The sequence below is a fragment of the Mesoplodon bidens genome (assembly GCF_964165515.1).
Source record: "Mesoplodon bidens genome assembly, chromosome: 19".
NCBI classification, from domain to species: Eukaryota; Metazoa; Chordata; class Mammalia; order Artiodactyla; family Ziphiidae; genus Mesoplodon; species Mesoplodon bidens.
This window is the reverse complement of record NC_138179.1, coordinates 45,583,287-45,609,091: the sequence shown is the minus strand read 5'-3', so window position 1 is coordinate 45,609,091 and position 25,805 is coordinate 45,583,287. Positions and strand designations below refer to the sequence as shown.

The 25,805-nt window shown below is 41.4% G+C and overlaps 1 protein-coding gene across 14 annotated transcripts in view; it reads right to left on the bottom strand.

Annotated features, from left to right (window-relative positions):
- The window catches only part of BPTF (bromodomain PHD finger transcription factor), a 143,522-nt gene extending 118,126 nt beyond the window's left edge, over window positions 1-25,396 (bottom strand). For all 14 annotated transcript variants that reach the window (XM_081219713.1, XM_081219707.1, XM_081219716.1 and 11 more), the window contains exon 1: window positions 24,578-25,396. In XM_081219713.1, the coding sequence (XP_081075839.1) occupies window positions 24,578-25,190 (613 nt within the window). In that variant the 5' untranslated portion in view covers window positions 25,191-25,396. The remainder of the gene's footprint in view (window positions 1-24,577) is intronic.
- Window positions 25,397-25,805: the final 409 nt, after the last annotated feature.

Sequence of the window (25,805 nt, the reverse complement as noted above, 5' to 3'; positions counted from 1 at the left end):
GTTTGGCTCATACATTTTTATTGTATTAATTCTAAGAAGAATATTTACAGTGTTTTCATACTTCTAGACCCCATAACTCTCTATATAATGTGTGTTTCTATTGGAAACAATCAAATAACCCCAAACAGTGAGACATTCTAAAGACAGCTGGCCTGGACAATGAAAAAATGTCACTGTCCCAAAGAACCCTTCCCTCTCCAAAAGTGACAGAAGAGCTCTAGATTAAAGGAACAAAAGAGATGTCAACTAAAAGCAATACATGACCCTTGACTGAATCTTGGATAAAGAAACAAAACAGCAATAGAGGGCAATTGGGGAAATTTGAAATGTAATATTATATGCATGTTAAATTAAATGCCTTGAGTATACTGAAGTATTTAGAGGTGAAGTGCTGTTATGTCTGCAACTTACTATTCAGTGGTTCAGCAAAAAGAAAATTTTAGAAGACTGAGAAACCAAATATGGCAAAAATGTTTTTAAAAATTGGTGAATCCGGGACTTCCCTGATGGTGCAGTGGTTAAGAATACGCCTGCCAATGCAGGGGACACGGGTTCGAGCCCTGGTCCGGGAAGATCCCACATGCCATGGAGCAACTAAGTCTGTGCGCCACAACTACTGAGCCTGCGCTCTACAGCACGCGAGCCACAACTACTGAAGCCCCCGCACCTAGAGACTGTGCTCTGCAACAAGAGAAGCCACCGCAATGAGAAGCCTGCGCACACAAGGAAGAGTAGCCCCCACCTCGCCGCAACTGGAGAAAGCCCGTGCACAGCAACAAAGACCAACGCAGCCATAAATAAATAAATTTACAAAAAACAAAAATTGGTGAATCCAAGAGAAGGGTATACTGGGTGTTCATTGTACTATTCTTTCAGCTTTTCTGCATATTTGAAATTATGTAAAGTAAAAGCAAAAAGTTCAGAAAATCTGTTCTAAACTTCCTTACTTCTAATTGTTTCAATTCTTTGTTTCAATTCTTTCAATATATATAGCTAACAGGATATATCATGTTACAGCCTAAATACAGAGTGAGATTAAATAAGATTATTAAATTAACTGCAAACTTGTGAACATCAGCCGATACCTGGGATAGAAAGTGCTGTAACATACCACCTGTTTTACCTAGCCTCTCTTTGAAAACATCTGACATATTTGGCCACAACACCCTTCTTGAATTTCCTATGCCACCCAGGACTCAACTTCCCTGACCAGCTGTCCCTCTGCCAAACACCTCTCTTACACGTGCAAATTCCCCAAAGTTTAGTCCTCAGCAGATTCTCCTGCTTTCCCCCAGTTATCAGTGGACTCAATTACCACCCAAATATCAATGACTTCTAAATGCATTTCTCTACCCAGACCTCGCTTCAGAACTCCAGAGACATTATTTCCACCTGCCTACTAGCTATTTTCAACAGGATGTCCCAGGTACACTTCACTTTGTAGGAAATGGAAATAAAAAGGAGTTACAAAAGTTTAATTCAAAGCAAAAATTTTTAAATCCCTAAATGGAACAAAGATTTTGTAAGGATAAAGGATGCAGTCTACAATGAAGATATAACAGTTACAAACAACTTAATAAAAAGTAAATAAAGGGCTTCCCTGGTGGCGCAGTGGTTGAGGGTCCGCCTGCCAATGCAGGGGACACGGGTTCGAGCCCTGGTCCGGGAAGATCCCACATGCCGCGGAGCGGCTGGGCCCGTGAGCCATGGCCGCTGAGCCTGCACGTCCGGAGCCTGTGCTCCGCAACGGGAGAGGCCACAACAGTGAGAGGCCCGCGTACCGCAAAAAAAAAAAAAAAGTAAATATGATTGTGCCAGTCCCCAACTTTAAGCCTTTCAGTGAGTCCCCACCATACTTGGATTAAAATCCAAACTCCTTCCTGAGGCCTACAGGGCCCTCTGTGAGGTGCGCCCTGCCTACAGCTCCAAACTCAGCCTCCCCCTCTCCTTTTTGCTTCAGCCACACTGGCCTCCTGGATCATGCAAAGCTTGCTGCCTCCCCACAGCTGTTCTCTCTACCTAGAATACTCCCTCCCACTCTGTCAAGTGGCCAGCTCCTCATTCATTCAGCTCTTTTCCCTTATAGTATTTTATCACACTTAAAAGTCTTACAGTTTCATTCAATTAACATATGCCTCCACTAGACTGCAACTTCCACAATGGCCAGGACAATTTTCTTTTTTTTTTTTTTAATTTATTGGCTGCGTTGGGTCTTCGTTGCTGCGCGTGGGCTTTCTCTAGTTGTGGTGAGTGGGGGCTACTCTTTGTTGCAGTGCGCGGGCTTCTCATTGTCGTGGCTTCTCTTGCTGCGGAGCACAGGCTCTAGGCGCGTAGGCTTCAGTAGTTGTGGCACGTGGGCTCAGTAGTTCTGGCTTGCGGGCTCTAGAGCTCAGGCTCAGTAGTTGTGACACACGGGCTTAGTTGCTCCGTGGCATATGGGATCTTCCTGGGCCAGGGCTCGAACCTGTGTCCCCTGCATTGGCAGGCAGATTCTTAACCACTGCGCCACCAGGGAAGCCCAGGACAATTTTTGTTTGGCTTCTCAGGCCTAGTACTTATTACGCTTCCTGGTACATGGCAGATTCCTGAATTAGTTGCTGCATGAATTAATAAACCAAATAAATTGGCATCAAACAATATAAAGCAAAACTATAAGAAATCCAAGAAGAACTGGACAGAAACAGAATAGTAGCAGGAGACTTTAAGACACTTCTTTTTTTTTTTTTTTTTTTGCGGTACGCGGGCCTCTCACTGTTGTGGCCTCTCCCGTTGCAGAGCACAGGCTCCGGACGCGCAGGCTCAGCAGCCATGGCTCACGGGTCCAGCCGCTCCGTGCGGCATGTGGGATCTTCCCGGACCAGCGCACGAACCTGCGTCCCCTGCATCGGCAGGCGGACTCTCAACCACTGCGCCACCAGGGAAGCCCAAGACACTTCTTTTTAACCTTAACAGCTCTAGTAGACTGACTAAATAGCTAACATGAACGCAGGTCACAAATTCACATGTCCACAAAGAGGAGGTAGAAGAGTGAGTAAAGAGGACAGACAGGCAGTCTACACGGCCCAGCTAGAACTCACCTAATCAGGAAAAGGTGGGACCAAGCACAATAAAGAAAATTGGGACGATAAAGGGGAACTTGCCATAGGTACAGAAGCTATTAAAAGAATGCTAATAAAGTCCTGAGTGAAAGGATGACTGTCAGAGAATTACTAAACACCAAAACTAAATCAAAAAACGGAAAACAAACCAATAATTATGGGAGAAACGGAAGATGATGTCAGCGAGCTTACCCCTAAAACAGCACCCAGCCAGGATGGTTTTCAAAACATTCCAGAGGACAGAAAAAGAAGAAAAGATTTTAAAAGTCCTCTTAAGAAAGCCAGGATAACAGTGACACCAAAACCTAATAACAAAAGACATGCACCCGCCCCTCCACAAAAGAAATGATGGGTCAATCATAGTTATTAAAATAAAGTTAAGGGCTTCCCTGGTGGCACAGTGGTTGAGAGTCCGCCTGCCGATGCAGGGGACACGGGTTCGTGCCCCGGTCCGGGAAGATCCCACATGCCGCAGAGCGGCTGGGCCCGTGAGCCATGGCTGCTGAGCCTGAGCGTCCGGAGACTGTGCTCCGCAACGGGAGAGGCCACAACAGTGAGAGGCCCGCATATCGCAAAAAAAATTTTAAAAATAAATAAATAAAATAAAGTTAAAAATAGCAAATAAAATCCAGAAGCATACTATGTGTAAATATCTATGAAAAATTACAGAATAATACATACCTTTTAATCTATCAACCCCCTTTCTAAGAATTTACCATATAACATAACTCACATGTACATTCATTTTGGCACTGTTTGCAACAGTGCCAAAGCTGTAAATAACCTAAGCGTCCACTAGTAAGGAACTGGCTAAAACAAAAAACTATAATATTGTACTTCCACACAAGGGAACACTATGCAGCTCACAAGAAGAATGTGGTCCAAAGCCAAGCCAAGATGGAGTAAGCTCACTGGAGCTAATGGCTCCACTAAACTGCAGCTGAAAACTCTGGACAAAATACAGAAAAAGCAACCACCAAAGGATTATGGGGAGGGGGGGGAGCAAAGGCACAAGGACCAGGTAGAGGAGTCGAAACTAGAAGAAGCAACAACAAACAACAAGCAGAGGTCTGTTTCCCTATTTTCTCTCCTGGAATAGAACAAGCTCACAGTGAATCTACGGCAAAAAGCATGAACAGAAAATACTCAGAGAAGCCCTGTCTTTCAGGCAGAGGACTGAGGAAAGGGTCCCCTGTGTGCTGAAGAGCATGAGGGAAATCCCGTTTTGTTGTTATTTTACTTTTTTTCCCCCTCTTCTGGCCCCTGCCTCAAGGGAGGCTCCAACTACAGAATCTACAAGAAACTCACATCTTTCTAGCCAGTAGATCAAGAAAAGGGGCCCCTGCAAGCCAGAGTATGGAAGGAATTCCAGAACATATAGCTAAAGAAAAATCTACAAAGCAGCAAGAGAAAAAACAACATTATATATGAGAGAACAATAATTCAAATAACTGCAGAGAATGGGACATCTTTAAAGTGCTTACAGAAATATCAACCCAGCATTCTATATCCTTCAAAAGTACTCTTCCACAATTCAGGCAAAATAAAAACACTTCAGATGAAGGAAAACTAACAGAGTTTCCTAAAGCAAACCACTCACTCCTTGATCTTGGCTCTCCTGGTCAGAATTTTGTGTACTCTGTAACATCTTTGGTCATGGTAGTCCAATCCTTCTAGTAACTTTGTTAATGTGCTGTAGACGATTGACAGTATGATTAGTATGTAGTGTATGTGATATTAAATTGTGAATTAGTGGGACTTAACGATGTAACAGCATATCAATATTTGAAGATACTGGCACTTGATATCCTGTCAAGGAAAATTTGCCTTCACATTTTAAGCTGGAAAGTCACTGGAATAACTGTTCAGAAAAGAATCACAACTACATGATTTTTTAGAGTTTTGGTATGTATGTTAAGAATTGTGTACAAATTGAAATGTCTGTGTACTGATCCTCAAAACAGCCAATAAAATCTCAATTATGAAAGAACAACGACAAAAAACAAATGGTAAAAACAGTAAAAGAAACAGAAATGATACCAGAGTGAAAACTGGACTTTCAGGAATAAAGGAAGAACAATACATTAAAAAACAAACAAGAAATGCTGTTTCAACTCTTAAGCACTTTAAAATATGTACAGTGGTTGAGAGCAAAAATTGTAACATCATCTAGTGGAGCTTTAATGTATGTAGAGTCTGATACAGAGGGCCGACTGTACGGTGCCACTTTATACAAGGGATCTGACATCCAGAGATTTTTGGTATCCACAAGGGTCCTGGGAATCAATCCCCCACAGATACAGAGAGACAACTGTAGATATATATGACACCTATAGCATTGGGGAGGGGGCTAGGATAAGGGAACTTCTATGGTTGTGACACTTTTAAATTTTACTAAAGGGATAAAATGCTAACTTAAGTAGATAAGTATTTTGTAATTCCTAGAGGAACCACTAAAAAGTTAGCACAGAAATAAACCAAAAAGCTAATAAATTAAAATAGGGCAATATTCAACTAATCCAAAAGCAGGCAGGAAAGGGAAACAGAGGAACCAAAAAAAAAAAAAAAAAAAAGAAAAGAAAAGAAAAAAAAGATGGGAATTTCCTGGCAGTCCAGTGGTTAGGACTCCACACTTTACTACCAAGGGCATGGATTCAATCACCGGTCGGGAAACTGATCCTGCAAGCCAAGCCGTGAGGCACAGCCAAAAAACAAACAAACAAAAATTATATTAAATGTAAATAGTCTAAATTCACTGTCAGAAGACTGGCTTTTTAAAAAAACAAAACAAGGAACCCCTTTAAAATATGACATAGTAGGGACTTCCATAGAGGTCCAGTGGTTAAGACTCTGCACTCCCACTGCAGGAGGCACGGGTTCGATCCCTGGATGGGGTAAGATCCCGCATGCCACGCAGCATGGCAAAAAAAAAAAATATATATATATATATATATATAAATATATATATAAATATGACATAGTACAAACTAAAAGGAAAAGGGTGGAAAAAGATACACCATACTAACACTATTCAAAAAGAAAGAAGCTGAACTGGTTATATTAATATCAAACAGTAAATTTTAAGCAAAGAATATTACCAGAGTAAAGAAGGTCATTTCATAATGATAAAGGGGTCAAATAATCAAAAGACCAACAACCATAAATGTTTATGAACCTAGTAACAGAGCCACAAAATATATGAAGCATAAACATACAGTATTGCAAGGAGACAGAGAACAAATCTATAACAATAGTTGTAGATTTCAACACTCCTCTCTTAGTAATCAACAGAACAAGTAGATGGAAAATCCGCAAGGATATAGAAGACTTTAACAACACTATCAACAACAGTTAATCACATTTATGGAACACTCTACCCAACAGCAGCAGACTCTTCCTTCCTAGTACACATGGGATATTCACGTAAACAGACAATGCTTTGGGTCATAAAACAAATCTCAAATGACTTCATTTTTTAAACATTTTTAGTCATACCCAGTATGTTCTCTGACATATGAAGTTAAATTAGAAACCAATTTTTACGATTGCCAAGACGTGGAAGCAACCTAAGTGTCCATCAACAGAGGAATGGATAAAGAACATGTGGTATATATACACAAGGGAATATTACTCAGCCATAAAACCACAACGAAACAATGCCATTTGCAGCAACATGGATGAACCTAGAGATAATCACACTAAGTAAAGTTAAGTCAGACAGAGAAAGACAAATATTATATGATATCACTTATATGTGGAATCTAAAAAAATAGTACAAATGAACTTATTTACAAAACAGAAACAGACTCATAGACATAGAAAACAAACTTATGGTTACCAAAGGGGAAGGGGGGGCAGGGATAAATCGGGAGTATGGGATTAACAGATACACACTACCTTTACATAAAACAGGTAAACAACAGAGATTTACTGTATAGCAGAGGGAACTATATTCAATATCTTATAATAAAATATAATGGAAAAGAATCGAAAAAAAGAATTAAATAAAACTGAATCACTCTGCTGTACACCTGAAACTAACACAATATTGTAAATCAATTATACTTCAATAAGAAAAAGAAAATCCAGCTTGGAAAAGGAAAACATAAAATCATCTCTATTTGCCAGGCAACATGATTACCTATGTAGAAAATCCCAAGAAATCTACAAAAAAAAAAAAAAAATCTACTAGACTAACAGTTGAGTTTAACAAGGTCACAAAGATCAACACACAAAAATCAATTACATTTCTATTATAACAATAAATAACTGGAAATACAAATTCAAATTTAAAAAATAAGTACTAATTGTAATAGCACCAAATACTTAGGTACAAATGTAATAATATGTACAAGACCAGTATGCTGAAAACCATAAAACACTGATGAAAGAGATCAAAGACTTGAATTAACGGAGAGACAAAATGTGCTCATTGATTAGACAGTTAAGAGAGTGAAACACAAGCCACAGACCAGGAGAAAATACATGCACATCACATAGGCAACAAAGCACTTAAATTCCAAACCAAAATGAAATATCCCTTTATGCTTATTAGGATAGCAAAAAACAAAACAAAACAAAAAAGTCAATGGTCAGCATAACAATTAACAGTGAAATATTAGCATCAGTCCCATTAACTTTAGAAAGTACACTAAGATGCTTCTCATTTCAACTAGTATTTAACATTGTTTTAGAGGTGGTAGACAATGCAATTTAAAAGGAAATAAAAAGGAGGTATAAATATAAGAAAAGCAGATGTATATATATGATTCATGTTTGATGAAATGTTGAAATGTTATTCCTAGAAATTCCAACCCAATCAAAAAATAAGCTATTAGAAACAATTAGAAAAGAGTAGAGGTGGCTAAATATGAAATTAATTTTTAAAATCCATGAGCTCTCCCCTAGAAGCTCCATGACAGCAAATAATTTTCATAGACAAATTATTTAAAGATACAGTAAGATTTCATGGTATAAGGGAAAAGATTTATAAAACCAATTATGCATTATCCAATTTTATAAAAAATATGTACGTTTCTACACATGTAAGTACTCCTCATGAATACGCACACATTCACACAAAGCTGGTTATCAAAGGAGAGTGACCAAAATATTAATGTTATCTTCTGAGTTTTCTAAATTTTCTATATTTCTTTCCTGATAAAGAGAAAAAGCAAAAATAAAATTTGAAGTTCTTACTAGACTTTCAAAAGTGTTATTTTAAAAATTCAAAGCTTTTTTCCTAACCTAGTTATCCAAATCTCAGATTAATGAATGTCAAGACCTCAGAAAGAGCTTGGCAAACTACGGCCAGCCACAGACTGTTTTTACAAATAAAGTTTTATTCAAACACAGCCATGCTCATTTGTCTACTTATTGTCTCCAGCTGCTATCATGTTACAGTGGCAGAGTTGAGTAGTTGCAGCAGAGACAGTGTGGCCCACAAAGACTAAAATATTTACTACAGCACTTTAAGAGAAAGTCTGCCAATTCCTTGCCCATTAGATCATCTAGTCCAATCTACACTTTACAGGTGAGTAAACTAATAAGGCCCACAGAGGAATGACGTCTCTAAGGTCAAATTCAAGCTAAGAAGCAATAAAAAAAAATTCCATTCCCACTTGGCCAGAAAACTCTGAAAAGAGACATCTGCCCCCTAGTTTAGGAGCTAAACCTCAGGCTTTCATATTATAAATAAGTGTAGTTACCAATAAATTGATGAGGAAAGGATTTTGGGCCTAGTCTATATCCAAAAACACCCGCTAAAGGTCTGAGTAAACTTCCATTAAGTTCCAGAAAAAGTCCATTTAAAAGCCACATAAACACAGATTAGGGAAGGTCTAAGAACAATAGTAATGAGAGTATAACCTGGTTCAGCCTATTAAATGTAACCCAACCATCCTACTCTTAGGAATCTACCTTATAGAAACACCAGGCTGGGTGACTAAAGATACATCTCTAGCACACTTAGAACAGCACTGTCTGTAAAAGCAAAAAGGGACTAAAATTCCAATAGGGTTAGTTTTTCAAGGCAAATAAACTTTAACAGCAAATGCAGTTTTGTATTAATAAAGAAAAAAAAGGCCACTTCACATCTTTAATTTACTTGGACCCTGTAGCACTTGAGTTTGTGTCCCCTGCCATAAACAAGCTCCCATTGTTAGGTTTCTCCTGAAATGCAGGGAGATTTTATAACTCAAGCTGTTTAGGCAATTAAGGATAATAATATATCTGGATAAAGGCAATCTTCCAAGTTTACAGAGAATCAGAAATTTGAGGCACTTCACCCAGATAATTCAAACTAAAAAGTTCAAATATGTATCTGAAATTACAGTAAAATCACTTTTTAATTTTTTAATTATTTGCATAACACTGTGAAAGCAAATTATGGTCATAAGTTGGAGAAAAGGGTAATTTACTAATAAGACTGAAAGGAGTGTGTGAAATAATTTTGATGTCTAAAAAAACAGGGAAAACTGCGCTGAAAGGAAGGGCTAAAATTTTATTAGCTACTTTAAATGCTGGACTATTTCCTCAGACAAGTCTCAATATAGCTATGCAAGCATTAGAAGGAAAAAAGACAAGAAGAGAAATTCCACACAGATTAATATGTGCGTTTCTGAAATGCTTTTTAAGTTCCATAAATAGAATACACTATAAACAGACCTCAAAGGAGGCAATGTTAACATCCTGAAATCAAGCAGGAAGCCATAGCAGCAAAATGTAGAAATTGCACCTACTAAACACTGTTATTCAGTATGAATCACTTGGCCATGCAGTCTCCCAAGTGTGTGAATTCTAGAACACATCATAGAGAAGAGTGTAAACATGAGCTTTCTTAGCAAATCTTCTGAGGTTCCGTAATTGCAATTTAACACTGGTTAAGTAACAAAAGAATTCCACTCAAAAAGTGATGTCTTTTCCTTGAAAACTACTGAAGTAATTAAATCATTTGTCCAGAGACTCCTGAGAAAGAGGTTTTATATAGAACTCAGAAAACTGAAACGACACACCAGTATGTGACAATTCAGTTCACATACCAACTTTTACAATATAGGAATTCCCTGAGTTATCAAACTAAATTTCTCACCTAAAAGTCTCTGAATTTTAATTCTTCTTTCCCTTTTGTCCTGCCATCTACGACTTAGCTTAGTTTTGTCAGGACCATGGCAGATTTTCTAAAACTGAAGGTTAGCTGACTACCTCTTCCCCTACCCCGAGAACAACAAATGATGCCATCATCGCAAAGATGAGCCCAAGTCTCACTGCAGAAATTCAACACCATCACATCCACAAATAACGCTGGGCTGACAGGCTTAACAGAGAAGAACCACAGCCGAGTGCTGGGGCTACCCAGGCCGCGCAGGATTCAGAGCAAATGAAAGGCTAGAGGAAAAGGGATGCTAGGTAAATTCTCACAGTTTACCAGAAGCAGACTGACGACAGTAACACGGTCAGCCCGAGAGAACTTTCTGTGATGATATGAAGTGACCCAAATGTTCTACATCACACATGGCTACTGGGCACTGGAAATGTAGCTACGAGTGTCAATGAAGAACGGAAGTCTGAATTGTACTTAATTTAAATTTAAATAGCCCCACGTGGCTAGTGGCTGCCATACTGGACAGGGCAGAACTAAGGGTGAAAAGAATCGAGAGATTTTTTTTTTGACTCATACACTCAGTTCAACAGTTACCTGTGCCGCCTACTGCATGCTAGAGACTGAGCGGCACGAAGGAGAGGGAGATGAATGAGAGCCTCCCGGCCGAGACACGTTCGGATGAAGGAGACAGTCAGAAAATTAGAGTCCATTTCAGTACGACGTCTTAACAAATAAAGATATAATGACGAAGGGGTCAAATAATCCTTCCTAAATGTTTAGTACTTTTTTTTTTTTTTTTTTTTTTTTTTTGCGGTACGCGGGCCTCTCACTGCTGTGGCCTCTCCCGTTGCGGAGCACAGGCTCTGGACGCACAGGCTCAGCGGCCACGGCTCACGGGCCCAGCCGCTCCGCGGCATGTGGGATCTTCCCGGACCGGGGCACGAACCCGTGTCCCCTGCATCGGCAGGCGGACTCTCAACCACTGCGCCACCAGGGAAGCCCCTAGTACTTAATAACAGAGCCTCAGAATACATGAATACTAACAGAACTCCAAAGAGAAATAGGCAAATCCATGACAATGTTTGTAGACGTCAACAATTCTCTCTTGGTAATCAATAGGACAAGCAGGTAGAAAATCAGCAAGGATACAGAAGACGTTCATAATGCAACCAACTTGACCTAACTGACACTTACGGAACACTCTACCCACCTGCAGCAGAATACACCTTCTTTCCAAGTACACTTGGAACGTTCACCTAGACAGACAACATTTTGGGGCACAAAACCAACCTCTAAAAATGTTTTACAAAATTAAAAGTCATACAAAGTATGCTTTCTGAACACAATGAAATTAAATTAGAAATCAGTAACAGAAAGAAAGAAACCTAGAACACCTTCAAATACTTGGAAACTAAACATATAAATGCACATGGTCCTGGGGAGTTAGGGAGAGGTAAAGGAACTTAGTCTCACTTAAGGAAAAGGGAATGGTGACCAGAAAAGACAAGCTGGAGAAGGTGATGGATGGGTGACTAGGAGTTAATCATCACAGCAGTGAACAACTATGAGGTGTTTTTTTTTTTAAATAAATTTATTTATTTTGTTTATTTATTTTTGGCTGTGTTGGGTCTTCATTGCCGCACGCGGGCTTTCTCTATTTGCAGTGAGCGGGGGCTACTCTTCGTTGCGGTGCGTGGGCTTCTCACTGCGGTGGCTTCTCTTGTTGTGGAGCAAGGGCTCTAGGCGAGCGGGATTCAGTAGTTGTGGTGCGCGGGCTCAGTAATTGTGGCTCGGGGGTTCTAGAGCACAGGCTCAGTAGTTGTGGCGCACAGGCTCAGTAGTTGTGGCGCACAGGCTTAGTTGTTCTGTGGCATGTGGGATCTTCCCGGACCAGGGACCGAACCCATGTCCCCTGCATTGGAAGGTGGATTCTCAACCACTGCACCACCAGGGAAGCCCCACTATGAGGTGTTTGAGGGGAACTTTTACAAAGAATTCAGTATTACTTGACAATCAAATTCAAGGTGAAGAGAAGTAAGTTGTGAATAAAGAGAGAAATAAAGGAGATTTAGAAGTCAATTCAACCTTGACCATATCCCAACTCACCAATCTATCACTAAGATGTGACATCCTAAATACTAAATTATTTTTTGAATATTTCTCTCTAAGGTACAAAATCTGTCACCTGGTCTACTTCAGCAGCCTAATTCCCTTCATCAATTCTTATCCCACTCCAATTCATTCTCTATTCTATAGCCAGAGGGACTTTTTTTTAAAAAACACCAACCTGATCACAGCACTGCTGACTTTGAAATCCTTCATGGTTTTCCCTCCAGTCCACTGCATGTGGTGATCCTATGGCCTAGAATCCTCTTTCCCCTCCCCTCCGCTGGCTACTTCCATTTGGAGCTCACCTGTCACCTCTTCAGGGAGGCCTTTTCTGACACTTCCCCCCCCCCCACGCCCATGAAGTCATTCTTACTTGCCCCTTTTGGAAGCACTTCTCTCACTGTTACACTGGCTACCTTCCCTGCTGTTTCAGGGCAGGGGCCATATCTGTTTTGTTCGTGGTTGCATCCCAAAGAGTCCCTGGAACATAGTAGGTTCTTAACAGGTATTTTTAAAACAAGTGAACAAATAAATGAAGCAACAGAAGATGAGCCTGGTAGAGGAAGCAAAAGCCAAGTCAGAACTATCCACCTACGCTAAAGCACATAATCGTTTTCCCACAGAAGATTTTTAAGAAAGGGCATAACATGGTCAGATTTGTCTCAGAGCAGAGCAGTATGTACGTGGAAGATGGATATGAGAGATGAATGGACAAAAGGAGGCCAGGCGGGCAGGCAGGCTGTTTCCTTAAGAGGCCAAGTAAGGGATAAAGAAGGCCTGATTTAGGTAACCATTAGCATGGATGGACAAGAGAGCCGAAATATATTTAAGAGATATGTAAGATGTAAACTTCCCAGGACCTGGTGACACGCCTGCACATGGAGGGTGAGGCATGGGGAGGGGTCTGGTACTTCCTCAATTCTGACTTGGGCAATGCAGTGGGCGGTGCCATTATTCACTGAGCAAGGAAATGGGAGGTTAGGAGCAGTCTCTAAAGCATGAATTCTATTTGGAATATGTTGAATTGGATGTGCCTACAGGACTTCTAAGTGGAGGGGTTCAAGAAGTATTCACTCATCCATTAGTTAAAACACAGGAAGGAAAACATGACTACAGAGATTTGGGTGTCAGAGGTCATGAAAGCATTAAATTTTATTAGTCAAAAAATGCAAATTCAAACAAGAGAAACAAGAGAACTTTTAACCCATTGGATGCAAAGATGGTTTATAGGGCTTCCCTGGTGGCGCAGTGGTTGGGAGTCCGCCTGCCGATGCGGGGGACACGGGTCCGTGCCCCGGTTCGGGAGGATCCCACGTGCCGCGGGGCGGCTGGGCCCGTGGGCCGTGGCCACTGAGCGTGCGCGTCTGGAGCCCGTGCTCCGCAGCGGGAGAGGCCACAGCAGTGAGAAGCCCACGTACCGCAAAAAAAAAAAAAAAAAAAAAAGATGGTTTATAAATAACCAGTGCTGGTGAAATGGGCACTGCTGGTGGAAATATATTTCTAATATTTATAATATAATAACACACACTGTATTAGTATAATATGTATATTATACATTACCTAATATATATGTTATATAATATTTATAATATATTAGTATTACATAGTAAAAGCCTTAAAAAAAAACAGGAATGTGAACCAAGATTTATCTAAAGGTTTAGTCACTACAGGTAATCACAGCAAACGCAAACAGTCGGCCCTCTGTATCCACAGGTTTGGCATCCAAGGATTTCGAGGGCCAACTGTAAAACACCATTTTATATAAGAGTCTTGAGCACCAGCAGGTTTAGGTATCATGGGGTGGAGGGGGTCCAGCCGCCAACTGCCCGCAGATACCAAGGAATGACTGTAAAGCACAGCTTAACTACTTGGTAAAGCCTTAGGATGGGATCTTATGTAGCTATGAAAAGTTATTACACCAGCCCCTCCTATTCCAATAAATCCTATACACCAAAGCCAGATTAGTTTTCAAAAAGCTCAGCTTTCTTTTTTTTTTTTGGCTGCACCACATGACATGCGGGTCTTAGTTCCCCAACCAGGGATCGAACCCATGCCCCCTGCAGTGGAAGCGTGGAGCCCTAACCACTGGACCGGCAGGGAATTCCCCCAAAAAGCTCAGCTTTATCATGACATACGCCAGTTTTACAACATTCAATGACTACACACCGCCTACTAAGTCCAAATTCCTCAGACTGGCATTTATTCAAATTGGACCAAAACATAATCTCCACTTCTCTACAGTCTCACCTCCTCCACACTCAGTACGCAGTCCCTGAACGTTCACCTTCCTGTCATCTGTTACCTTTCACCTCCTCCTTTCTCTTTCTGTTCAACCTCCACTTGGAGAAATCCTACCCAATCTTCAAGAAATATCTCAAATTCAACCTTGTTCTTGACACCATTTCTGATCTCCCAAATATATAGAATATGATCTCTCTCCCTAATTTAATTCTGTTTTTCTTACAGCACTTACCACAGCCTGCCCTATATTATTTTATATTTATGCACTGTATTATTCCCTCTTGAAAGAATAAAGACCTGAGAGTAGGGACCGTTTCTTATCCATCACTGGATCTCTTTGAAGGTTTTAACACAGTACCTTGCACGCTGAATAAGTATTAGATAAGTTATTTTTTAACTGTTTTGTAAAGAAATACTTAATGAGACTTCACTTTATATATGATAAATATGTAACATGAGCTAATATCCTTTTCCTCTCAACACTTGGTAAATTGACAACAAAGAAGTACAAAAGGTAAAAACATACTAGAACAAAGAGAAAAGAACCACAATGAGGTACCACCTCGCACCAGTTATTATGGCTATTATCAAAAAGACAAGAAATAACAAGTGTTGGCGAGGATGTGGAAAAAAGGAAACCCTTATACACTGCTGGTAGGAATGTAAATTGGTGCAGCCACGATGGAAAACAGTATGAAAGTTCCTCAAAAAATGAAAAATAGAATTACCATATGATCCAGCAATTCCACTTCTGGATATATCCAAAGGAAAAGAAATCACTATCTCAAAAAGACATCTATACCCCCCACGTTCACTGCAACATTATTTACAATAACCAAGACACGAAACAACCTAAGTATCCATTGATGGATGAATGGATTAAAAAAATGTGGTGTACACACACACACACACACACACACACACACAAAATATGGAATATGATTCAGCCATAAAAAAGAAGAAAATCCTGCCATTTGTGACAACATGGATGGACCCTGAGGACATTATGCTAAGTGAAATAAATCAGACAGAAAAAGACAAATACCATATGATCTCACTTATATATGGAACCTAAAAAACAAGCCAACAAACAAGCTCATAGATAGAGAGAACAGACTGATGGCTGCCAGAAGCAGGGGATAGGGGGTGGGCAAAATGGGTGAAGGGGGTGAAAAGATATAAACTTCCAGTTATAATATCAATACAAATAAGTTATGGGGATGTACTGTACAATATGGTAACTATAGTTAAGAGTGCTATATTGTATATTTGAAAGTTGCTAAGGGAGCAGATCTCAGAAGTTCTCATCACAAGAAAAAAAACATGTTTTTGTAACTATGAATGTTGACAGATGTTAACTAGACTTACTGTGGTGATCATTTGGCAATGTATATATATATCAAACCATTATGTTGTACACCTGCAACTAAGATAATGTTGTATGTCAATTACACCACACTTAAAAAAAAAAAAGTTGGCTCAGGGTTCATAACAGGGAAATTCAGTGAAGTGTGCCTACTCCAAGGTGTGAGCCCTAGTCACCCTCCCTCATCTGGCTTCACAGGATACTGGTCACGTGCCCTCGGACCCCTACTCCCAGCCCCAGGAAAAAAGATTTAAGAAATCTTCCCTTAAGAAACCAAATAGACTCACAGGAAAAAAAAAAAAAAAAAAAAGAGTGAAAGAGAAAACAAAAATACACAAAAACAAAAACAAATACTGATACCTGGGGTTCCACTGCCCAATTAATCTGCAGTGAAACCCACCAGCTGACAACCCATGGCCACCCACAAAGTGCTACTCAGTGCTTCACTCCTAAATATGAACAGCTGAGGATCACAAGGCACTTGAAAAAAGTCTCCAATATCAAAGAGAAAAAACTAAAACCTAAGAAAGGAATCTGAGGAAACAAAAGAAACAGAAGAAATCTTCAAAAAAAAAAAAAAACCTATAATAAATATCCTTAGAGAGATAAGTCAGGATGTTGCATCCAAGAAGAGAATGCTCTGAAAAAGGAACAGAGAAAAGAGCTTTGGGAAATTATATATCATAAATAATTATTATGTTAGCTGAACTTTCCAAAGTCAATAATAAGAAAACCACCCAATTAAAAACTGGGCAAAGGGAGTTCCCTGGTTGTCCAGTGGATAAGACTCTGCACTCCTAATGCAGGGGGCCTGGGTTCAATCCCTGGTCGGGGAACTAGATCCTGCATCCATGCTACAACTAAGTAGTCCACATGCTGCCACTAAAGATCCCGTATGCCACAACTAAGACCCAGCACAGCCAAAATAAATAAATAAGTATTTTTCAAATGGGCAAAATATTTCAACAGACACTTCACCAATGATTTTCTTCACAGACAGCAAATAAGCACATGAAGAGATACTCAGCATTACTAATCATTAGGGATGATTGACTGATAAAGATACAGTGATATGGGAAAACCTTGCCGTGTATCAAGGAAAAACAGTTTAGTGTCATCCTAGTTATAACTTTTAAAAAATGTGTAGATAAAAGCAGTTTACAGTAAATGGAATAAAATATATATATATATATACAGAAACATGTCTAGTGAGTATCTTTGGTTGGTGGGATTACAGATGATTTTCATTTTCATCTTTATATTATATGTATTTTCCCAAAGGAGTAAATCTACACTATTTTTAAATTTTTCATTGCAATTTTTAAAAACAACTTGAGAATAAATGAGATCTCAGGGGAAGGAGGGAGACAGTGAGGGGGCCAGGGGCTGGTTTGAAAACCTGGAAACCTGGTGTTTAAGGAACAGGCAGAGGAAAATGGCATGGAGGAGAGGAACTACCAAAGAGCTGAAATTATCAAGAGCACTATTTCTACTTTAACTGACCCCTGTAAATAATAACTAAATGTATTATTTATTATAGTTCTAGAATAAATCAGATGTTAGGTAAACTGAATGTTTTGAATGGGTAAGTTAAACATTTAGTAATTCTTTTAAAGGGGGGGGGGAATAAAGCTCTATTTTCATGTACATTTTTATTTAATGTGGTCCTTAAAATATTTTTATACCTCGTGAGTCAGTTGACAGCTTTCGACAGAATAAAATACTACCTCGCTACATTGTAAGAAAGGTCCCTATATCCCTACAGAATATCCACTTTCAGTTCAGGAACAAATCAACAGACAATAATAGCTACTATTCATTTAATCTTCACTATATATATGCCAGGCACTGTTCTAGGCACTTCACATGCATTAACCCATTCAGCCTTCACAACACCCTGAATTCAGTACTATGATATCTCCATTTACAAAGGGGGAAAGTGAGGTACAAAGAGTTGAGCAAAATGCCCATCATCACAGAGCCCAGATTCAAACCCATGAGGACTGGTTCCAGATCCTTCACTCTTTAAAACTCTGTGCTACATGCTACCTCCCTAGATCCTTGACATTCATAAAAGATTTATCTAAAATCCTGAGACTCTCACATATCATGACAGCCTAAAATTCTGTGGTGGGCTGACATATGTGGGTGCCTCCGAAGCCTGCCAGACACCCTCACACTGACTATGTGGAAAAACGACTCCACTTACACTGCTCCTTCTCTGACAAACCCTGGTATAAATTCTCCAAGCTGACCTAAAGCAATCCAAAAATCATAGACATTTTGGAAGATTTACAAACCAGCTCTCATTCATCCTAAGAGAAGTATTTTAAAACTACTGTAATGAACAAAATAAGTCTGGTTATAAAGATTGTATTAAAATTGTATTTGTAATAATCCAGCTATTCCACTCCTAGGATATACCCAAGAGAAATAAACACATCTTGTCCAGACAAAAACCTATACACGAAGGTTAGCAGCAGTATTATTCATAACAGCCGAAAAGTAGAAACAATTCAAATGTCCATGAAGTGAGGAATGGATGAGCAAAATGTAGTATATCCATATAATGGAATATTATTTAAATATAGTGCTGTTACATGCTCCAAGATCCATGAACCTTGAAAACATTATGCTAAGTGAAAGAAGCCACATATTTTATGATTCCTTTCATAAGAAAGTTCCAAAAGAGACAGATCAACAGAGAATGAAAGTAATGGTTGCCAGGGGATGGAGCAGGGGAGGGAGAGAACAGGGAGTGACTGCTATGGATATGGGTTTCTTGTTGGGGTGATAAAAAATGTTCTGGAATTAGGTAGGGATGATATATTCACAACTCCGTGAATATACTAAAAACCACTGAATAATACACTTTTTTTAAAGGGTGAATTTTATGGTACATATACTGTATCTCAATAAAACTGCTATTTTAAAAATGCAAAAGTGTGTGTGTGTGTGTGTGTGTGTGTGTGTGTGTGTGTGTGTATAATTAAAAAAAAAATTTTTTTTGCCATGCCAGCTTGTGGGATCTTAGTTCCCCGACCAGGTACTGAACCTGGGCCCTCGTCAGTGAGAGCTCAAAGTCCTAACCCCTGGACCACCAGGGAATTCCTAATTTTTTGGTATTTTTTAAGTGCAATTTTTATTAAATACTGCTCAAAAATAATTCAGTAATTTAGATGTCCAATGTTAGCTCTTACTGTTACTATTTTTAAAAATCAACCAGCAATCAAAAAATACTTGAGGAATGTAACTTAGTATCTAGAGAAATATATAATCTGATACACACCAGTAGACAAAACGATTAAAACATTATATTTAGCTATATGCATTTTAATACTATCTGCATTTTACTGTCTATCTTTTAAAGTGCATTTTGTAAGTTTTTTTTTTTAGAAATGTTCTGTCTCCTGAAGCTTATCATTTTAAAGAACTGAAAGCATGAACAAACTTAGAATGATGAGGGTCAGTGCTAAACGAGTGCTAAATTATGAAGGTGAGGCTATAACTGCTCTAAGAGGCGTTCAAAGAGAAGAGAGGACTTCCCTGGCGGTCCAGTGGTTAAGACCCCGTGCTTCTACTGCAGAGGGCGCGGGTTCGATCCCTGGTCTGGGAACTAAGATCCCACATGCCAAGGGGTGCGGCCAAAAAGAGAGAGAGAGAGAGAGAGAGAGAGAGAGAGAGAGAGAAGAGACCAAGGTGAGCAACAGAACTCTGTGAAGACTTCTAGGAAGAGATCCCCAGAGCATGGCTAAGGACCAGGGAGGGAGCAATCTACCCAATGCAAAGAGGGCATCTACTAGGATTTGCTCCTGTCTATGTCACCCAGACTACCGGTCTGCCACCACTACCACCACCTTCTCACCCCTGGCACACACACCCCCCCCACCAAGGATCTGCAGTCACAGGGAGGACACGAGATCTTGAAGAGGGAGGAAAGGCAGACCTAACGGAACAGACCAGAGCTCCTGGCCTTAATATCCTCAATCCTGCTGCACACACACATTTCAATACCCAGCTCCACTTCCAAATATACACCAGAAGAGTACTGGGCCTGAGCTGTACACAGACCATCTATTATTGCATACCTCAGACACACCTCTCTAATACCCACAGGTCATGTTGTCCAACTTTTTAATAACTCTTTGGGGCCCATATTTTCTTTCTTTTAATTCTCATGTTTAACCTCTTCAGGTACCAACACCTGAAAACAGATCTCATTAATTTCCCTTATAATCTTGAGTTCCTGTTCCTACTGAAAGCACTGCCACTCTTACAGAGGCATATCTGATGCATTCCTCTGTCTACACTTCTGATGCTGGAGAATTCTGAAGTACCTCCTGAACTGATCTTCCCATCCAGGGCTACAAAACCCATCCAGATCCCCACCAGTTATCTGTCCCCTTCCAATCCATCCTGCAGAACAGAAGTAATGCTAAACTTCCTGATGTCCCCCTGAAATCATGTCCCGCTTGTTTCCAGATCTTCTGATTGATCCCCAATACCCACAAATGAAATAGATCTGAAATAAACAGGAGGGTGGGAGGGGAAGAGACTTCAGAAATCACCTCTTCCATTAATTCTCTCAATTTGTGGGGGAAAAAACTGGCTGCATCGGTGATTTAACAGTATCCACGATTTGATTTGGTTTGGTTTCATGCTCCCACATGGTGCTGACAGGAATACAGCAAATCCCTTGGGGGTTCCAGGAGTGAAAAATGACTGAGGATCACTGATCTACCCCAATTGTTATCCTACAAATGAGGGAGAGAGGAGATGCTATAGCCTGGTTCTCTAAGTACTGCCCAACAATGGTGCTTTATTTTTTTATTCCCTATTCGCATACTCAGGCTCTTGCTAAACCAGGTTACTTAAGACTGCCTGCACTTTAGAATCAGTGCCTTGCTTCATGCTGCTCCCTCCCTTCTTCTGTCCGTCCTCACTAGCCACATGCCCATCCAGGAAGCATATGCCCACACCAACTCCCCCAAATAGGGTATGATCTCGCCCTCCTTTAAATCTCCAATGCACTTTGTACCTCATTTGTAGCAATCAGGAATTCCAAGCACAATGAAAAGATATTTGGCTGACACCGGTGAGAATAAATGCTGCCAGCAGGTAACAAATTTTGCTTCAGATCAATCTACAGTTCATTCATGGCACCTACGCCACCCATCTCCACTCTCATAATCCTTAGAGCACAGGTCCCCAACCTTTTTGGCACCAGGGACCGGCTTCACGGAAGACAATTTTTCCATGCACGGGGGTGGGGTGGGGGTGGGGGTGGGGGTGGGGGTGGGGTGATGGTTCAGGTGGTAATAGGAGCGATGGGGAGCGGCAGATGAAGCTTCACTCCTCGCGTTCACCACCTGCTGTGCAGGCCCGTTCCTAACAGGCTGCGGACCAGTACCAGACCCCTGCCTTAGAGGACATAAATCACTAACTCTCCCAGGGCAACACCAGGGCTTTTGCTTTCTGAAGTCATCAGATGTTCAAAATACCACCTAGGTATCCTCAGCAGTGCCACACAAGTTAAATGCAAGAACTATTCTGTTTAAAGTCTGATTTAACGTTTTGAATTAGAAAATGCTTGATTTCAAGGTGCTGTCAGAACTTTACCAAATGCCTATTCAAAATAGATTTTCTACACAATCCTTCTCAATGTCCTGGCAAACTATGTCATAAAACCTACAGGCTGAAATAACTCTAAATTTTAACAATAAAAATAAAAGCCTTATTCAACCAAATGCCTTGAATTTAAGCAAAACTAGATGCTTTCAATTTTGTATTAACAAATTGTTATACCTATAATAATATCTGTCATGTGAGTACCTTACGTACCCATTTAAAATTTCTCTCCATTAAAATGAAAACATTTCACCTCCAGTGAATAAACTTAAAATATATGTTTTTAGAAAATTAAGCTAGTAACATCAACCAATGTCTTTGCATCAACAGGTATATTACCTACAAAGTACTCAACATATGAATAGATGAATGAGTAATTTCTTATACTAGGAATTGAATATTTAGTACTTAAGCCAACATTCTAGTTTACAAAGCTTAATCATCTTCTCTAAATTACCAATAAAGTATATTCTTCTCTGAGCCCTGACAATACAGCTGGATTCAAATCCACCAAACATATTTATTTATGAGCTTTGGGGATATCTTAAACCATCTAGAACGTATTTCCTTCCAAAGCACATACATACACATTTACCTAGAAGTACAGACAATAAAACTAATGAAACAGGTGCTTAGCCTAAACAACTCACTGTCATGCATTGTTATTCTAGGCAAGTAGACATATTCTAAAAGTTTAGAACGCAAAATGTATCATCTCTTCCACCATAATCTTGAGAAACAATGTTTCAAAAAGTAAAACATCTAACACGTTAACACCACATCCAATAAAGAAAGGAAAATGCCTGGCAAGCAATATGAAACAGCAGCTCAAAACACACTAACTCTGCTACTAAAAACATTCCCTGGTCAAAGTATCAAAATCTAATTAGACCAATATTTAGTTTCCCAAATCCAAAATATTTAGGAATTACGGCACCCACAGTAGAATTAGCACAACTTCATCTATTACAAGTTCTCACCTACTAACAATCATCTGTCCAACCAATCTCTGATGAGCACCGGCTGTGTGCGAGACGCTGTACTAGGAACTGCAGGGGGTGTAAGATTAATATAAGGATATATAATCCATAATTTCACGTAAAGATAGAACAAGCATACACAAGGTGGACTACGAATGTCATCAGAAAAAACGAAATGTCATGCAAGTACATAAAGATTTAAGCATCTTTTTAAAAAAGGAAACCTAACCACAAACTGTAATTTAACTCAGCATATACACGGCTCTCAACCCTAAATATTATTTTCTAGGCCTTCAAAGAGGAGTTAAAGTTAGCTGAACCACCCTGCCAAAACGCCTTAGCTCTCTGTCTCATCTGAGAAAACTTCCTCCAATAGTGTAATTTACTCTCCACGGGTCTTTCCATTCTGGGCTCTTGGTAGAAAAGACCACATGTGATTTCTTAAAGTAAAAACTATTACTATAAAAGATGTACTAAAATTAAGTTGGCAAGAAATGAAGAATGGTGTGTGGTCCCTTCTACATACAGGACACAAGCACTTGACATTTGATTCATTCCCTTCATTCTCCTGCCAGCTCTCCCCACACCCGACCCCAAAGACAGGCAGATATTCTGTCAGGCAAAAGAAATTACCTTTTTCATGTGCTGTTAGGACAATCTAAACAGGTTTACATCTGACTTAATACTCATACTCCTCCAATGAGTATTTAGGCATTTATAAAAAAATAGACACATTTAAATTTAACAACTTCTACTATCCTAGTCTCTTTTAAAAACAAGTGACACACCTTTATCACTTTGTTAAGATCCTATTCCCTCATGAACTTTACTTTTTAAATGCTCTGAAAACTGGATTCTAATTTAGTTAATCCAGATTAACAAAACTATAAAGGAAAAGTCTTGTAGGTTATCGCTATAAGTTATGTTTTTTTTTCACAATTTAGTAAGCCGCAAGTACGTATTTAATACAAAGCCGCCATTGTGTGTGTTTTTTAAATAAACAAAATGTATCTCAGCACCAGCCTAGAGGAACTCTGAGAAAATAGGAGAGGAGTCACCATAGAGAAATTCATTACAGATCAGGGAGGACTATTATCCTCAGAAACAGAATGAAAATAAAAAGTCATTTTGCAATAAATCTCCCTATACTTCTGCTGTGTGACTTCGGAGTTGGTCCAAAAGTTCATCTTCAGCAATTGCGTCTGCATGATCAACTATACGTCTCTGCAACAGGTGACAGGAAACTGCATTTCTCAGGCAAAGGGATCAAATTAGTTAAGACGCATGTTCCTGAGGTCTCTTATTTTATTTTGCATTTTACCGAAATGACTTTGAATCAGATGAAACACTAAATTTGTTTTGGTTTCCTTAGGTTTTTCTGCTTTGCTTTTTAATCGGCCATTTACCCGCAACTGTTGCACGCGCCCATTAGCACTCAAGAATAAAAACAAACACACAGGACCAGATAACGCTCCCCTACTAACCCAACTGATCTATTTCCTTAAGACACTTTTAAAACCACACAGCTCGGGGTGTGAAGAGAAGCATGTTTTGTGTGTGTTTGTATGGCACAATCTGTCTAAATCCTGAATTCCCTTTTCAGGAACAGATATAGAATAAAAATCTAAAAGAAACCACATTAGAAATGCAAAGAGGTTTGCAAAAACAAGAGGCTTCTTTCATTCCAAAAAACCAAACCAAAACAAGGGGAGAAAAATGAATGCAATGGATGTGTGTGTGCCAAAGTTTCAACCCTGCCCGGTGGAGACACTGAACTGGCACAAATTTTTAAGAGGAAAAAGAGGGGGTTGGTGGGGGGAGACGGAGAGAGAGCGCGAGTGTGTGGCCTGCGAACTGCAACAATGCAATCTCCATTTTGAACAATGCGCCTCTTTCCTCTTGTAAATCTAGTTTTTTGCCACTTGATGTGCCGTCGCATTTCCCCTCTGTCGGGGGGGGGGGAGGAGGGGGGGGAGACCAGAGAGGGAGTGAGCGAGGGGAGAAGGGGGAGGAGGTGGGGAAGGAGTCTGCAGCAACTGGGCTGGGTGGGTACCTGGAGTGCTGCTATAGGTGCTATGGCTCCTGAAGCTGCTTTCCGTGCAATAACTGGCGTCGTCGTCGTCGTCGTCTTCCATCTCCTCCGGATAATCGGAGTCATCGTCGTCCTCTTCCATCTCATCCTCCTCGTCGTCCTCGGAATCCTGGGTCTCCTCAGCCTCGCCGTCCTCCTCCTCCTCCTCCTCCTCGGAGACCATGTCCTCCTCCTCCTCTTCCTCCTCACTCTCGTGGTCATCGTACACCACTTTGTTGACGGCCCTCCGGGCCGGGGTGGTCCGGGCCAGGTGGCCGCCGCCGCCCCCGCCCCCCGTCCTGCCGCCCCCGCCTCCTCGCCCCCCCCGGCCCGGGGCGCTGGTGCTAGGGGGGGCCGGCGGCGGCGGCGGCTTCCTCCGGCTACTGCTGCCCCCCCTGGGCGAGCTCAGCCGCGTCTTGGGCGCCACCTCAGCCTGGGCGGCGGCCCACCTGCCCCGGCTGCTGCCGCGGTGCCGCGAGCGGAGCCCCCCGATGGGTCCGGACGTGGGCGGCGGCGGCGGCGGCGGGGCCGGGGCGCAGCGCTCCGCAGCGGGAGCCGCGGGCTGCTTGGGCGGCCTGCCCCGCCGGCCCCTCATGTCGGAGCTGAGGCGGGGGGAGAAGGGAAAGCGGAGGGGGGAGGGGCGGGCGGAGGGGTGGCGGTGGGGGGCGCCGGGGCCGGGTGGGGAGGCCCGCGGGGCCGGGCGGGAGGGGCCCGGCCGGCGGAAGCGGGTGGAGGGAGAAGGCTCAATCCGAATTGCTGGGGCCCCACTCCGGATCGCCTTCAGCCGCCATCTTGTTTCTTCCCTCTCGCTCGGTGACTGGGGGAACCGACAGCGGCCGCAGGCCCGGAGCGCGGTCACGTGAGCTGCGCCGCCGACGAGCCTGGGACGGAGCGAGGCCGCACGGCGGCCGCTAGGGGGAGCGCGGCAACGCCGGGTCGGGGGCGGGGAGCCCCGGGCCCCCTCGGTTCGGCGTGGCTGGGCTGCAGCCGCTGGCGGCTCCTGGGAGAGGGGCGCTCCCTCGCGAAGTGCCCCGGGCCGAAGGCCTCGGGAGCCGGCCGCCGAGCGTGAACTCACAGGACCTCCTGCTCGCATCTCCCCTTCCCCGGCTCCAAGACGAGGGCAGGGAAGCCCCCAAATTCGTTCCCCTCCTGCCCCCTTGGGGAAACTGATGCTGAAAGAGTCAGAGAGGGTGTCGGGCAGGGGGGGAGA